The sequence below is a fragment of the Carassius auratus genome, chromosome 38, assembly GCF_003368295.1.
Source record: "Carassius auratus strain Wakin chromosome 38, ASM336829v1, whole genome shotgun sequence".
NCBI classification, from domain to species: Eukaryota; Metazoa; Chordata; class Actinopteri; order Cypriniformes; family Cyprinidae; genus Carassius; species Carassius auratus.
The window spans coordinates 21163396-21179317 of record NC_039280.1 but is presented as its reverse complement, the minus strand read 5'-3'; the positions used below and the strand labels follow the sequence as shown (position 1 = coordinate 21179317).

The following is a 15922-nucleotide window of genomic DNA, read 5'->3' as shown; positions in this document are numbered from 1 at the left end:
CATTTACTCAAACAGTACATTGACTGAACTGCTGTGAAGAGAGAACTGAAGATGAACACAGAGCCGAGCCAGATAATGAGTCGTTCACGAGTCAAGAGCTGTTTCTGTCGGACTCATCCGATTCGAGAACCGAATAGCTGATGATAACTGCGCATGTGTGATTCATCATGAAGCAGACCGACACACAGAGCGTCTGAACTGAACTGATTCTTTTGGTGATTGATTCTGAACTGATTCTGTGCTAGTGTTATGGGTGCGGGTAAACCGAAGGCTTGAATCAAGGGCAATCATCGCCAATGACGCCATTACGTCGAGCGCAAAAGAACCGGAACCAAACGGTTCTTCACTCGTGAATGAGTCAGTCTATTATTCGTTATCTGGCTCGGCTCTGTGTTCATCTTCACAGCAGTTCAGTCAATGTACTGTTTGAGTAAATGAATTACTCCGGGATATTGGTTTGTTTGAACTCAGAAGGAGTGTCAGCCACATTAAAAAAAAAGATAACAAAAGTCATTTGTGGATTAATGCGTATTAGAGATGCGAACCGTTTAAAACGATTCAGTTCGATTTGGTGAACTGAATGATTCGTTCGCGAACTGGATATCCAGACTGCTTTGATTTGAACTCTCTCTCACAACAGACACAGAAGAGAAGACCATGCTGAATAAAGTCGTTGTTTTTGCTATTTTTGGACCAAAATGTCTTTTAGATGCTTCAAAAAATTCCAACGGACCCTCTGATGTCACATGGACTACTTTGATGATGTTTTTCTTACCTTTCTGGACATGGACAGTATACCGTACACACAGTTTCAATGGAGGGACTGAGAGCTCTCGGACTAAATCTAAAATATCTTAAACTGTGTTCCGAAGATAAAAGGAGGTCTTACATGTTTGGAACAGCATAAGGGTGAGTTATTAATGACATAATTTTCATTTTTGGGCGAACTAACCCTTGAATGATTCATTAACCAATTGGAGATTGCTAAAACATGTTGGCCTTAATGATGTCAATCTTTTCTTTATTTTTTTAAATGGGGAAATAATTTTTCCCTTTTCTGCTCATGACTTGTAAAAGTATCTAAAAAAAAAAAAAACACCAAAATAAAAAAGGAATGTGATCAGATTGTGATCAATACATTTTCCCCCATCACCCACGCCAATCCGTACTCATCACTGTTCCTCATTCAAAACTATTGGGCTCCTTCAGAAGAATTGGGATCCAGCCTTTGTCTTATGATATTTGATGGTGTCTAAAATCTTCTTGCCTCAGTGAAAGCTACATTTATTTTATGCATGTAAAAGAACAGCCAGAACATTATTCAAAGTTCCTTCTTTTGTGAACAACATGAAAGCAAATGTAGACAGGATTTCCATGAATTGTGCACTAAATGGTTTCTGTTAAAAGTTAAAAGAAAATCAAGACACAAATAACTGAATTCGAAAGTTAACAACTTCTTACAATACATGGTTAAAAACCAGATTGCACTGCGTTCAACCACTCAGCCCTTAAAGAGAAAGCCTGTTAAGTGGCCAATTTACTTTAATAACTTTTTTATTATCCCAGCAAAGATTTATTAAATTGAATTATGAATATAATTGTTCATTCTCTCCACAGTAGCTATTCACAAAATTGATAAAATATTAAAACTATGAGCTGGAAAAGTTTCTTGGTCCTGTTTGCTCCATTTTGCATTGACTTTCTTTATAATGGTCACACGTGACTTAGTCTTGCTTTTAAGATTAAGGATGAAACCTGCTCAAGGACTCTTCTGATTTCAAAGACACTCTGGAATTCACTAAAATAGGATTATCCCACACAGATGAGATAGAACAGGTGTGCGATACGATGGTCTTCTGCACAGCACTGTAATCGATGTCAGCAAAGCATCACAGTTAAATCAGCATGAACATGAACCTCTCCACCGATCAGATGCTCTCCGCTGCTTCACACATGCGTCTGAGCTCTGAAAGGTGAAAGAGGAGCTTCTCGGCTCGATGCAGCCCATTCATGACATATTACATACTAATGCAGGACGCATTTGTCCGGAATATTTAGAAGTTAAACTTAAGCGTTTAGTTCATGGATCATTTCTTTTAGGTTTGAACCACATTGTGTAATGGAGCGAGAGCTCATGGTCACAGTGTTTTTCTCAACCACATTTTGCTGAGTTCTAGTGTTCTCTGCTGTGTGCACCAACAACGACAGCAGTGGTGTTTCAAATCCTAGTGAGCATGGCATTCTGGCATTATAAGAGCGTTTCTGTACAGCTCGGCCTACAAAGACAAAAAAATGTTTTGATTGCTGTCAAACAATTAATCGCGTCTAATAACATCCAAAATAAAAGTTTTTGTTTACATAATGTGTGTGTACTGTGTATATTTATAAAACACAGTATACATTTTGAAAATATTTACATGCATTTACATGTAGATTATATAATTATACTCATAACTTACATTACATATAAATATTTTATAAACATAACTTAAATATACACATGCATGTGTGTGTGTACTTATATTTGCATAATAAATAAATATACACAGTACACACACACACACACACACACGTTTCATGTAAACAAATAGTTTGCCAGCACTAAACTTTACTACAACAATGCTGACTGACACCCAGATGCCTAAAACCGCTCTGAACTCTTGTCATGCCCATCATGCTAGAGGAACCCACCTTCACCTATATTTTTTCACCCAAAAATGCTGCTGACTGGAAGTATGCATAATGACACTCTTGGTGGTTACGATGGCCAAAACTGAAGCTGATTTGCAACACCTCTTGCCAAACTGATGCGGACTAAGAATAGATGTCTGACACCTAAAAATGTTAAGTGACTTCCGAGGCGCCTGCGAGGAGGCCCCGGTGATGCTGAAAGCCGCTGTGGACGGGGCATGTGTCCCGAGCTGTTGCGCGTCTCTCCGCTCAGCGCGCGCAATGCTCGAACAAACAGACGGCGGATTAGGGTTTGAGACGCAGCACACAAATGCTTCTCATTCATCCCTTAGTGAACAGAGTGTTCTAGCAACAATGGTCCCAGCACAGGTTGGCGTCTTCTTACCTTGGGCAAATCCCGGAGCTGGTTGGCGTCCAGTAAAAGCTCTTCCAGACTCGCTCTGTAGCGATAGATCTCCTCCGGGACGAAGAGCAGCGAGCAGTGGCGCTTATCGACCGACTCGATGTGACGGCTGCACCGCCACAGGGGGATACAGTTAAACATCACGGGAGGCTGATCCTAGCCTGGATAGATCCCTACTGCTTGGAAAAGTTGCCACAGCAATCCAAACTCAAACAGACGAGCCGGAGAAACTAGGAACGGTGAAAGAGCGCAACTAGTGTCGCATAGATCTCCGACGCGACTGAAACATGGAATAAAATCGTCGCGCTCCACTTCTGCTTTGATCCCCGGAGTTTTCCTTCCGCTTTTTCACCTTTCTCGCGACATATTTACTGAGAGGCTGATAAGTGTACCATATCGCTCTTTGTAAACGGTTTCATGCCTGTTTAGTGGCGTTTATTTGGCGTTTTCCTTATCCCGGAGTTTCTGACCCGGAACATTCACTCCCTCATTCCAAACTGACGTCACGAATCCCAGCGGCTCCTCCCTTTTCAATCTCTCTCTCCCTCCCTCCCTGCGCGTGCACACGACACAAACTACACTTCCCCTAACACACCTGTCGCCCTTAAACAGTTATGTGACATTCAACAAGTTTATTCGGTTTCATATCTGTCCATTTATCACATCAGAAAGTCCAGTCACAAATCTGTTTATTGAACATCCACCCGATTTGATATATTTCTTATTTAATTACATCATAGCTTTTATTTGTTTTACATTAAAAATAAAAAATAATACTTAATAAAAAAATCAGGTTTAAATGAGAGCCTGGCATTGATTTTTAAATGAAAAAAATAAAACCGCCAGATTCACAATTGTATTGTTGAACTTTTTTCGCGTTTTGAAATGTTGTCAAGTTTTTAAACATTTTATTAGAGTTTGTCATTATTATTAAGCTGATAATAACAGTAAAAATAACAATAGTTTGTAATGTAATCATGAACATGCATGACCTATAATAAAACAAAATGATAAATTAAATGGATTCCTACAGGAAAAAACGTGTTAACTATACCACTCCCTTTTTTATGTTATCTGGACAATGATTCAACAAGGTTGTCCTTCACATGTGAGGTTATTACATAAGTGGGTTCAATTGAGACCTGAAAATTATAACATTATTGATACCATAAATTACAACAGCGTAGAATATCATAAAATATCTTCATCTCAGAATTAAAAATGGCACAAATTAATTTTGTTCCCTTAGAGAATAACTTATAAACTGCTATAGTAAAGAAGAAGAAAATGCACAATGTTGTTTTAATTCTCTTCAGTGAACAGATTGAGAGTAAACATAACTAAATAAGCAACAACAGCTATAGTAAAACGTCATGAAGCACTAACTGTTTTTTACTAATTTGCTTGCCATTTAGTAAACACTTCTTACTACGAGAGTTTGAAGAACAGAGCTGAGAAATGAAATGATGACAGCTGAGCTGACGGCTCAAAACCTGCTGCTGTGTTCACAACACAATCAGGTCACAGTCAAATTAATTTTGTGTTTCTGTTGTTTAAAAGATGATATTGCACACAGGTCAGTGTTTTTTCTTTCAGTGACATGCTATGACTGGATCAACACATCATGCTTATGCAGAAAGATTGGAGAAACGCTTATTTTAAAAGACACTTTCATAAACATTTCAAGCATCGACTATTAAAAAGAAAACAAAAGCTTTTCTGCGGAGGAAAAATCAATCATACGGTTAAATGAACACTTAGCCCTTTTCTGACAACACGCACAACAGGCTTTTCAGCACAATTTAAAGAGCAAAGCAGTTATGAACCTCAAAACAATTGGCAAAATTGGCAAATAATTGTATCTATTGTTTTTACCCAACAGCCATTCTAAAATCATAATAGAATATTGTTAGTTGATACATTTTTGAACTAGAAGTTTGAAATACAGACGGTCTGATAACATCATGCATATCTCCCTGAGCCATTATTTCCCACCTGCCAATGGATGCAAGTGAAATTGATATTAACAAGTAATACTTCCTGAGGAAATACACACAGTAAGGATCTGTCATTCAAACTATTTCAGCTGAAATGATGTGGTCACATCCAAGTGATCTACAAAAAGAAAAATTAAAAAAAACTTGCACTTCCACTGGATTTATTAAGTTTGTGAGGTACATCCTACAAGTCCTGCCTGCAGCTTATACACACTTTTTTTTTTTTTGCACATGAACATTATTAAACACTTTCCTCAAAAAAAGTTAATTCACTCATGTGTTTGTCAAAATTCTCTTTAAATGTTCACATTTCTGTTCAGCTGGTGAAGATATGCACAGAGTAGTGTTTTTTTGTTTGCACCGAATAAAAGGTTCTTAATTAGCATATATGGTTTCATGAAGAAAATCCATTATACCCTGTGCAAAGGGGGAACAAAATTATAATGCTTTTGTTTAGATCATTAAAATATTCTGCACAAGAAAATGGTTCTTTTAAGAACTGTTCACAGAAAGGTTATTTAGCAAACCCAAAGTGGTTCTTCAATAGCATCGCTGCAAAAAAAACCTGTTTAAAATTAAACCTTAATTTCCCCAGGTGCTTAAAAACCCGTAAAAAGGAGCCATTGTTTCTTTAATATTTAAACCAATGTTAAATTAACTACCCAGTTAATATTTAAGAGTGACTCTTGAACCTTAGGATTTTCTAAACAAAAGTGTTGCTTCAACTGCTTTTGCTTCAGAACCCAGATTTACCAAAACTAGGACCAGAATTATATTTTAAAGTAAAAAAAAAAAAAAAAAAAGTGTAGGCGCTATATATATATTTGTTTGCAATATTACCAATTGATGGATCAATTTGCACTAAAAAAGCATTTCTGCTTTTAAGATGATACCCTCAGTTTTCTATTCAACAACTGTATGCATGAATATTAGGCTAGTCATTTTTATTATTTGCAATTAGTACTGTTTTTCCCCCATGTTGTCTGCAACTTTCCAAGCAGCATTTTCCCACCATTTAATAATAATGGATACCAGCTCTCTGAGAAGTGAATGTAAGTGGCCCCCACATCCAGCAGATGGAGACAAACAGGCTTGGGTTTGATAGCAAACCGCAGGCAAGCACCACAGCAGACAGCAGAGTCTGTGATTATTTATAGTTTTAATTCCAGAATTCAAACCGGGTCTGTCATGATTGGAAAAAAAAACAAAAAAACAACAATAATACAAAGAGGCAGCTTGATTTCAAAGTGCAATTTTTGTCCATACAAATAAGTATGAAGTTGATCATATTTCATCAATACTGGAAGCATCTTTTGGAACATTGTGAGGGGAGGGACTCCAAACAGTTTAGACAATGGAGGGGGCGAGGAATGATATACTTTCAGTATCATCTGCTTCATTCATCTGCGACTAAGCTGCTTTTTAAAGGCCTTTAGAGACTTTGCCATCATGGGTGCCACTCCTGTGAACATACGAGACACACGTCACATTAAAACCAGCAAAACAATGAGCATTTGCTTCGTTATTAACCATCTAATCAAATGATTTCAATTAAATGAGAATGTTAATTAAAATCAAAACTATTTTAGGTTTAAATGAAAGCTGATGTCATGTTAACCGTTTCGGCGGTTTGAGTGTTGGTAATGTGTGACAGGTCTCACGCTCCAATCTGCAAACCAGATAAACTACCAGATGCCAATTTAGTGCAATTCCACATATTCTAACTATTGGAATACAGATCGACTCCTGCCAAATAAAGTGTGGCACAGTTGAGAGCATGTGGAAACTCACTTTTAATCTTTCGGGGGTCTTGGGCTTGGCCAGAGCTGTTAGTGGGGGGTTTCGCAGGCTCACTGAAGCCGGATCTTCCCCGGTTCTCATTGGGCTTCACACTGCTGGGGAGAGGAGTGAAAGAGTTTCTCTGAATGATATCCATCTGCACAGTGAATAGCGTGACACTAACAGAAGGAGAAACCCTTGGTTTTCAAGTCAATTCCCACCCATTCACTCCATTGGTGTAAAATAGTGATGGAATGCTACATCTCTCCAAATCTGTTCTGATGAGGAAACCAATTCCTCTACATCTTGAATGGCACAGTTAATTTTCTCTTTTCTTTTGGATTAACTACTACTATAGCAACAGAAAATGCCCAGTACCTTTAGAAATCTTCTACGGACTCCCTCACACTGCATGATGATGTTTACACAGTTGTTTTATGAATTCTGTCAGTGTGATGCGAGTACACACAGCTGGCCTCATCTGGTCTGAACTGACCTGGCTCGGTCTGTTGGGTGAGGAAGTGTCACGGGGCCGGCCGTGCCGTGAATCTCCTGCTGGATCCTCACATTTCTAGGTGGCTTAGCAGCTGAGTGAATAAACGCCATTTTCACCTGCCTGCCTAAGAGAGAAAAACAAAAGCACAAAACCATAAGTGTGACATTAGGCGTCAACAGACTTTCAAAGCAAAGTTAAAGCAGGTGGTGGGGGAAAAACACTGACATTCTGGATTTGGATGACAATAAAATCATAGACTAGCTCTTGTAACTATCTGCATGAGAAACAACTACAGTCCGAACAGAGCTACATACAGATCATTCGGGGTAATATGTACTTGTTAAATGTAGGTCATATATGTTTTACTGTGCTCTAGATGATGCTGTATAGTTATATTCTAAATATCTTTTTCTTCGCATCATTTTAAATAAGAAATACAAGTCATCCATTATGAGAAGCTACAGTAAGAGCAAAGAGACACTTTCTGGGCACTTTTTCTATTCATTTGGCCAGCAGTTCATATTAGATATCTAAGAGAAAAACAACAACTTGAGTACAGTACATTCCACTTCCTTTCACTTCATTAAAATGTGCAGGAAACTTTAAAGGGAACACATTTTTATAAACATTATTTTTACGGTATTTGGTAAACATTACATTATGCATCTTTTAAAGGGGTTATATGATGTGATTTCAAGTTTTCCTTTCTCTTTGGAGCATTACAAGCTGATTGTGCACAGATAAGATCCCTGAAGTTGCAAAGACTAAAAGTTTTAAATCCAAAGAGTTATTCTTTATCAAAGTTAAGACTCTGCCACTCCCCACAAAACGGCTCGTTCAAACACGTCCCACATGTCTACATCACTATGTGGAAATATTTGCATAATGCCGCCCAAATGTTCACGCAAAAGGCATGGTTTCAGTAACACAGTGTTGAAGCAGTCATGTCAGGGAGATGCTGTGTGCATACTTGCCAACCTTGAGACCTCAGAATTCAGGAGATATTCAAAAGGCGGGGGGGAATATAATTCGTGAAGAATATAATTCATTTATCTTTACATAGTTTATACATACATGTTATGTACAGTAACAACAACCCATCACAACCCAACCCCATTTATGCACACCCAACCCAGTCCATTCAGTTAGGAATTTGCAGGCATATTTTTTTAATTTTATTCGCCATGTCTCTTCTTTCTTCCTCTTCTCCTTCTTTTTCTGTTCTGAATTTGCCGCGCTTGACTTTAAAAAAGCAAGAGAATGATTGCTTTATGATGATGGCATTAAATGACAATCTTTTGTCAGAAAATGAGTTTTTAATATTGTATGATGTAAATAAGTAAAAAGCTAGATTTACCATGTAAGCAATACTTACCTTTTAACCTTGATTACATGGAGGAAGACGAATGCTTAAATGAATTTAATTTCAGAAAATTACCTACCAATTCTGGTAGATTTTTTTTTTATGCATTTAGCATACGCTTTTATCCAAAGCGACTTACAGTGCATTCAAGCTATCTTTTTTTTTTTTACCTATCATGGTAAAATAAAATATTTTTTTATTACCTATATAGATGTTCTCGGGATTCTCAATGAGATCGTTTGTGATCAGACAATCATAAACCGATGCAAATTACAGTGTCATATGCCATAACATTTATTTACCTAATCTCTCACGTTGAAGCGACTCCGGCAAATCAGCTGTTCTCCCGTAGTAGACCGTTAAAGTAGAACGTCACAAAGTAGCAGTTAAATTCACACATGTGCAATATAACGACAGAATGGCGTTGCCGTTCCACCAGAGGCTGTTGCTAAGTCCCTATTTGTCGGTCTGAAACGGCGCCAAGTGACGGATGGTGTAGAAATTTTGTTGTCCGGGTGGAAATCGGGAGAAATTCGGGAGAAAGGTTGGCCCGGGAGATTTTCGGGAGGGGCTTTGAAATTCGTGAGTCTCCCGAAAAAATCGGGAGGGTTGGCATGTATGGCTGTGTGTATCTGAGAAAACAAAAGCAGGTCACTCACATCACAGTGGAGTCAGCTGCGTTAACCGTCCATGTCTTGTGTACTGCAAACACATACGAGCTTCATCACTCTGTTCCTCTTTTGGGTTTGAACTGATGGTAAAACTAAGGACATTATTTACTGTCTACATTTGTTTTGAAGATGAAGCTCATGATTATGGAAAGGGCCGTTACATTTCCGACGAGTGCTTGCAGTGTTCAGCCAATCACAGTTCACTGTTTCAGCTGGCCAATCACAGCAGACTTCGCTTGTCAGAAGGAGGGACTTTGTAGAAACGACGCGATTGAGAGAGACGGGGCATAGAGGACAATAATGTACAGTATTTGAAAAATAATGTTTTTTTTTTAAAAAGCATCATATGACCCCTTTAATATTTCAAAATTCTAAGACTAGTTGCAAGACATCTGCTGTGATGCCATCTATGCTACAAAATCATTTAGAAGATTAAACGGACAAATCAAAAGAGCCTAAATGAAGATGAAACTAAAGTTCGAAGGCATTAGAATTCAACCGTTTCCATCTACTGCCATTAACCCCAGAGTCACAGTTGCGCTCTGAATCTATTCATAGTCTGAGCAGACAGATGGTTCGAGCCATATTACCACAGAAGCCAACTGCATTTATCAGTCTTCAAGCTCAGCTCACCAACAAACAACTGTTCCAGCTCTGGAGAAACACTTAAAGATGAGGCGTACAGATTACACTTACAAATCATCTCCCACAAGTCAGTCAGCGTCTGTCTCTAAAGTACCAGCTTAGACAGCAGAATTAACCTTAGCTGACAATCTACAGGAGGAGGAAGCAACCAAAATCAGCTGTACTACATCACAGCACTGGGCAAGAGTAGATACTTTAATATATTTTATACCGTGCATATTAGAATATCAGTGGTCAGGGCTGCTTTGGGACATTAAAGAAACCGTTTGCCCCAAAATGAAAATTGGTTGACATCCAAGATCTAGATGTATTTATATCTTCATCAGAACAGATTTATCATTACATCACCAACGGATCCTCAACAGTGAATGGGTGCAGTCAGAAACTTCAGCATCTAAACAGCTCATAGAAACATCATCATAATCCACACCACTCTGTTCCATCAGTTAACATCTTATGAAGTGAAAAGCTGCATGTTTTCAAACTTCAAACCATTGCTTCCAGCTTAAACAGGAGTCCTCTTATCCATAATAGAGGTTAAAAAGGGATGGACATTTTCACTGGATTAAAAATTATGGACTGGTATTTGGCCAAAAGCAATGGTTAAAAGTTGAAATGGTTTAAATATTGTATTCTTTTCACTTCACAAAACATTAAGTGATGGACTGGAGAGCTGTGAATTATTGTGATGTTTTTATCAGCTGTTTGGACTGTCATTCTGATGGCACCCATTCACTGCAGAGGTTCCACTTGTGAGAAAGTGATGCAATGCATTTCTCATAATCTCCTAAAGTACATTTTCAGCAACTCTTAATTTTTGGGTGAATGATTCCCGTAACACAATGCAAAGAAGAAACAAGGAGTAATGAGAAACTGCAGAGCACAGTGCAAATCCAATTACCTTTGGGCTTCCCGGAGTGAGCGGAGACGATGCTCTTTGTGATTTGCTTGAGTTTTCTCTCCCTCTCTTTGGACATGCGGAGGTACATCTCTCTCCAGGACTCATACTCCTCCAGCTGGGCGTTTCTGAAGTCTTTCTGGCAGTGTCTCTCCCACAGGTGGTCCGTCACCCCAATGTACACCTGTGTCAGAAAGACAAAACCTATATTGGGAAGTCACTTAATGACTATTTTTGTATACACATAAGGCTTGTTTGAAAGCTTGCAACTTGTTTTGTAGACTTGGACAAATGAAAAAAACAAAAAAACAACAACAACTACACTGTAAAGAACTGGAATTTAGACAAAAGATCAAATAGTTCTTATAAAGCAGGTAGTTGTGGTCATTGATTCTGATTGGAGAGGATTGGTTTCAAAGCTGTTGTAAAATACACTACAAACATACACTTTTGTTTACTTCTGGGTGTTGCTCGGCAACCACTTTGTTGCAACCACAATGGTTTCAGAGGAACTACATTGTTTGGTGAAAGAATATGTTTTTTATTAATATCATTACACTTATGTGCTCGGTTTTATTTTTTGAACCCTTGCTACATACATTGAATAATTGTTTGTATACAATAAGCCCTGTGAAGCCGTGGTTTACAGTGAATTTATAACAGCCAAGTGGGTTTTAGGGACTCCGTTATAAATTGACTGTAAACCACAGCTTCTTGGGACTTATTGCTTTAATTTAAAACTTTGACTTGGTCACAGGCAAATTCTACACTTCAATGCCATTTAATACTTTTCATGAATATTATTCAAAATGTTACTAAAAAAAAAAATAATCCACACATTTGAGTCAATTTATATCTATATGGCACACAGTTTCCAGCTCTACTCCTCGCTATGAAAGACAACCGTTAGCTTCTTACTGGATTACACTCCTCGATCCGGAGCAGCTGTTCAGACGTGCAGCGCTCTAGCACTGGCTCCAAAATCTCAAATGGCACACCTCCGATTTCATAGAGAGCTGCGAAAGGGGTCAAAAACTCTTTAAGACCAGATCCCCTGACCTCACGCCATTCTAATATAGAGAGCAGAATCACAGTGTCCAGTCACATACAGTCAATGTTGTTCTGCAGCGCTCGAATGCATTGCTGGTACAGCGTCATCATGGTGGGCAGGTACGCCATCTTACTCCCAGAGTACACTTGCATCTTATTCTTCAGCCTTTGTCCAATGAAGACCGGGGGCTCTTCACAGACATCACTGAGCTTTCGATCCGCTAGGAAAATAAATGAATGGCTGAGACAACTTCTTCTGCAGCAATGTCAAGCTTTTGGCATTGTTTGAGAACATAGGGGAAAAAAAAACAGCAGATGCAAAGCTTCGACCCACCTTTCTTTTCACTGAAGTACTGATACTGAGAAACATCCTCGCAATCAGGAAAACTGGTTGGCAAAGGAATGTTTAGCAAGTCCATCACTGACTGCTCAGGAACCTGGAGTAAAAAAAAAAAAAAAAAAAAAAAAAACAACAACATGTCTGTCTGTCTGTTATCATTTACACAATTCCACATCGTTTTAAACCGGTTTGACTTTGTCTTCAATAAAACACATCATGTGGATTTTTGGGACGAAAAATCAATGGAAAGCGACTGCAGTATAGAGCTCCAAAATCTCAAAATCACAACAATAGCTGCATGCGTCAGGTTTGAGATCAATAACATTAAGCATAATTTGTTACTCTGTGTTTGGCAAACTGATCCAACGTGGCTCGATATGAAAGCTACAGCACAGCTGTGAGATTTTCTGGACTAACGACATTTTCATTGTGGTAGAACTAGTATTTTTTTAAAGATTGGAGAAAAACAACCACAAGCAACATACGCAGGTTTTTTTGTGTGCCGTTCTCACTGGGCTATCGGTTACTGCTTTGCTCGTCTTCTTCTCTTTGTGGTCAGTTTTAAGTCTCTTGGGGTTCTTAGCGACACTGAAGGATTTTTTGCGTTTGGGAGGCTCGAGGTCATAGCTCAGGTAAGCCTCAAAGGACATGGAAGGTGTTTGACAGCCATCCTCAGCCTCCATTGCTACTGCTTTGTCCGTGGCCTTCTCCAGCTTTTCTTTCTTGCATGCATCTCCACTCTTCTCTCTCTGCTTTTGTGTTGCTTCGGGTCTTTTCAAAGACTTTTCACGTTTCATATTTTCGTGATTTTTACAAGAAGCCTTGTCAGTCTTTTTGCTCTCGTGTTTTGTGTGCTCAACACTTGTCTTTTCCTTGCCTAGCCCTGAGCCCTGATTTACACTTGAATCTTTTTTTGGCTCACCCTTTTTTTCACCATTAAAGTAGATTTTGGATTTACTGGGCAAGATTTTGCTTCTAATGTCGACATTCTGTGACATTTTCTTTTCAGTACTGGAATTCTCAATTTTTGGCTTCTTCCTATAATTGGCGGTGTCTGAAAGCTGGTTGTTTTCATGTTTACTCCTTTCTGGAATGTCTTCATTAAGCTGTTCATTTTGGGTTAGGCTGTCATCAGGCTTTCCCCCGCTTGAACTGCAAGAAAGAACAAAAATGTGCAGACCAGGATAGAGTACGTCACGTGAAAAATATAAAATCTCAAATCCTTTTTTCCAGTTACAGACATATACCAGAGGATACCTTATAGAGCCCTTTGGAACAAGTGCTTTCCATCGATTAACCAATAGTTTTGCCACCTTTCCTGCCTCATCATGCTTCCGAAAGGAGTTGACGACTTTTCCAATTCCCGTTTCCTACAAAAAAAATATGAATATTGGAAGCCTGAGAGAAAAATATTTCAATACTTAAAAAAATAAATAAATTAGGACTTACAGCGAGAATTTCAATTGTAATGTCCAATACTTCAAGCTTCTTCAAGATTTTCAGCAGCTGAAACAGAACAGGTTAAATTAAATAACCGAAGCAATAATTTGCTTATTACCAGGTTTTGAGAATTTTAAAACTGCCTCGGTTTCAATTAATGTGAATTTAAACTCCGACAAACTGCTGAACTAACAATACAAGGCGAGCTTTACTGAATTCAGTAGTCAGAGCGCAATCATCCGAACATTAATTAGTGTTCGTGTGGTTGCAGAGGTTTCAACAAACTAGGAAAAACATTTCTTGTTTTTAAGTTCTTGCAAACCTGCTTTACATTGATTTAAAAAAATTCACAAAATTAGAGCACTCTGGGTAATTAAGTGTTATTGCACCACGGTCCAGAATATAAGTTCAAGGCATACATATGAATCAAATAGAAATTTCTGCAGATTGCATTTCAAACACTAATTAATACAACCTAATGTTACTGAAAATACCCATATGTTGTGGATATCACATACAGAACAGAATTAGAAATCATGGCTGTGTAAAAAGTTGAATTTGCTGTGCAAGCGCTCTGGTCCGGCTCCATGTATAGGGAAACCTCAGATAAGGTACTATAAATGGGCAATGAAATAACAGCCACCCACCGGCTGTAAAACACAAGATACTGTGCATGTGCAGTAGAGAGGCTTCTGTGCAATCACATCAAACAAAACACTACTTTAACAAGGCACTGCACAAGTCTCCAACATGTTGAATGTTATATTTAAACACAATAAGTACTGCCACATTGCACCTTCACACAGCCAACATAAGACAACTGCAGGGTTATTTTTAGAAAGACCCCCTCTCAAGTGCCTACACCCCCCCCAAATCATTCATGTCAACAGCTGCTGACATAGCTATCTACATTTCCTATTCATAGGTCACCTTTATTTCCTGTGTAAAGAGTATGCATGCATATTTTATATATACATAATTATATATAGCCTACACCTATGAAATACAATAAAATGTCACCCCATTAATTTACCATAGGTTTTCAGTGAAATTTAAACATCTACATAATTACAGAGAGAGAAAAAAAAAGAAGAAAAAAAAACAGCAAACAGGAAAAAGCTATATAAAATAAATCTGATTACACAGTTCAACCTTTCAGTTTATTTAGTTGACTATTGTTTAAATGTATCCCAATTGTATTCGCCTCCTATCCAAATTGATAAATCATGCTGATATTAGAGGTTTTGTCTTGATGACCCAATTCATAGAAGGCTTATTTTAATAAGGTGCCTAAAAGTTGAATGTTATTGCGTTAATCCCGGTGTTGTCTTGCCTCTGCGGCTTTATCGTTCAGTCTGTTTACATTATTTTTGTCAAACGATACAAAACCTTTTCGTTGACTGATGCACAGAGACAGCCAGCATCCTACCGTGTGTCCTTCACATGATTCTTTCAGCTGATGCTTTAATTGCAAAACCTTTTTCACATCAGCTGCGGCCATGTCAGCTCCTCACGTGCGCCTCACGCGTATTAAAGTCTCGCCATGGTTTTTCGTCACCTTTATATGGGCGGAGACGACATAAGGTACTTTACCTTGTTGGAAAGGCTAGAGGGCCCTCAGAATCACTGCACACGAGCTATTGGACAAATAAAGACGCACTTCAGGGCGTGTGTCTGCCAAACACACCACAAACGCACGCAGTCACACCTTTGAACACTGATTACTGCATATCCTACTTCATTTAATTGTCTGATGTGTGTGTGTGTGTGTGTGTGTGTGTGTGTGTGTGTGTGGCCCACATAAACGCCGGATATGCTTCGAAGTTGAGCAGAGTGAGAGTGAGTTTTCATGGCTACCCCGTTGAATATATATATATATATATATATATATATATATATATATATATATATATATATATATATATATATATATATATATTTTAATCTTGAAATTAGCTGAGTTTTGAATGATACGAATAGATAAATAAATAGGCATAAAAGGTAACATGATGGAAACTTCACAAGTGCTTGCAGTTCTTCAAAATAAATCTGCACTACTTTACATATGCATGCAGCTACTTTAATAACTGGTCTTACTTTAATAATTGGAGTAGCCTACATGGAACTCTTCCGCTGCATAAAACAAAGA

At 38.3% G+C, this 15922-nt stretch overlaps 2 protein-coding genes across 3 annotated transcripts in view; both read right to left on the bottom strand.

Moving 5' to 3' along the window:
* The window catches only part of lrrc1 (leucine rich repeat containing 1), a 38894-nt gene extending 35304 nt beyond the window's left edge, over positions 1–3590 (bottom strand). Inside the window, exon 1 of the mRNA XM_026224731.1 lies at positions 3077–3590. Coding sequence (XP_026080516.1) covers positions 3077–3235 — 159 coding nt within the window. The 5' untranslated portion in view covers positions 3236–3590. The remainder of the gene's footprint in view (positions 1–3076) is intronic.
* A 2643-nt stretch (positions 3591–6233) lies between these two features.
* On the bottom strand, positions 6234–15352 carry eloal (elongin A, like). 2 transcript variants are annotated; one of them, XM_026224730.1, is made up of 11 exons: positions 15203–15352; positions 13783–13839; positions 13591–13703; positions 12819–13485; positions 12328–12430; positions 12053–12214; positions 11862–11959; positions 10947–11127; positions 7367–7490; positions 6883–6983; positions 6234–6553 (listed from the first exon to the last, which is right to left on the bottom strand). In XM_026224730.1, exons 1-11 carry the CDS (start codon positions 15272–15274, stop codon positions 6492–6494), a joined length of 1740 nt encoding a protein of 579 aa, XP_026080515.1. In that variant the 5' UTR covers positions 15275–15352; the 3' UTR covers positions 6234–6491. The 2 variants fall into 2 exon arrangements, with proteins under 2 accessions (XP_026080515.1, XP_026080514.1); XM_026224729.1 differs by having other exon boundaries at positions 6883–6986; positions 15203–15348.
* Between the last annotated feature and the right edge of the window lie 570 nt (positions 15353–15922).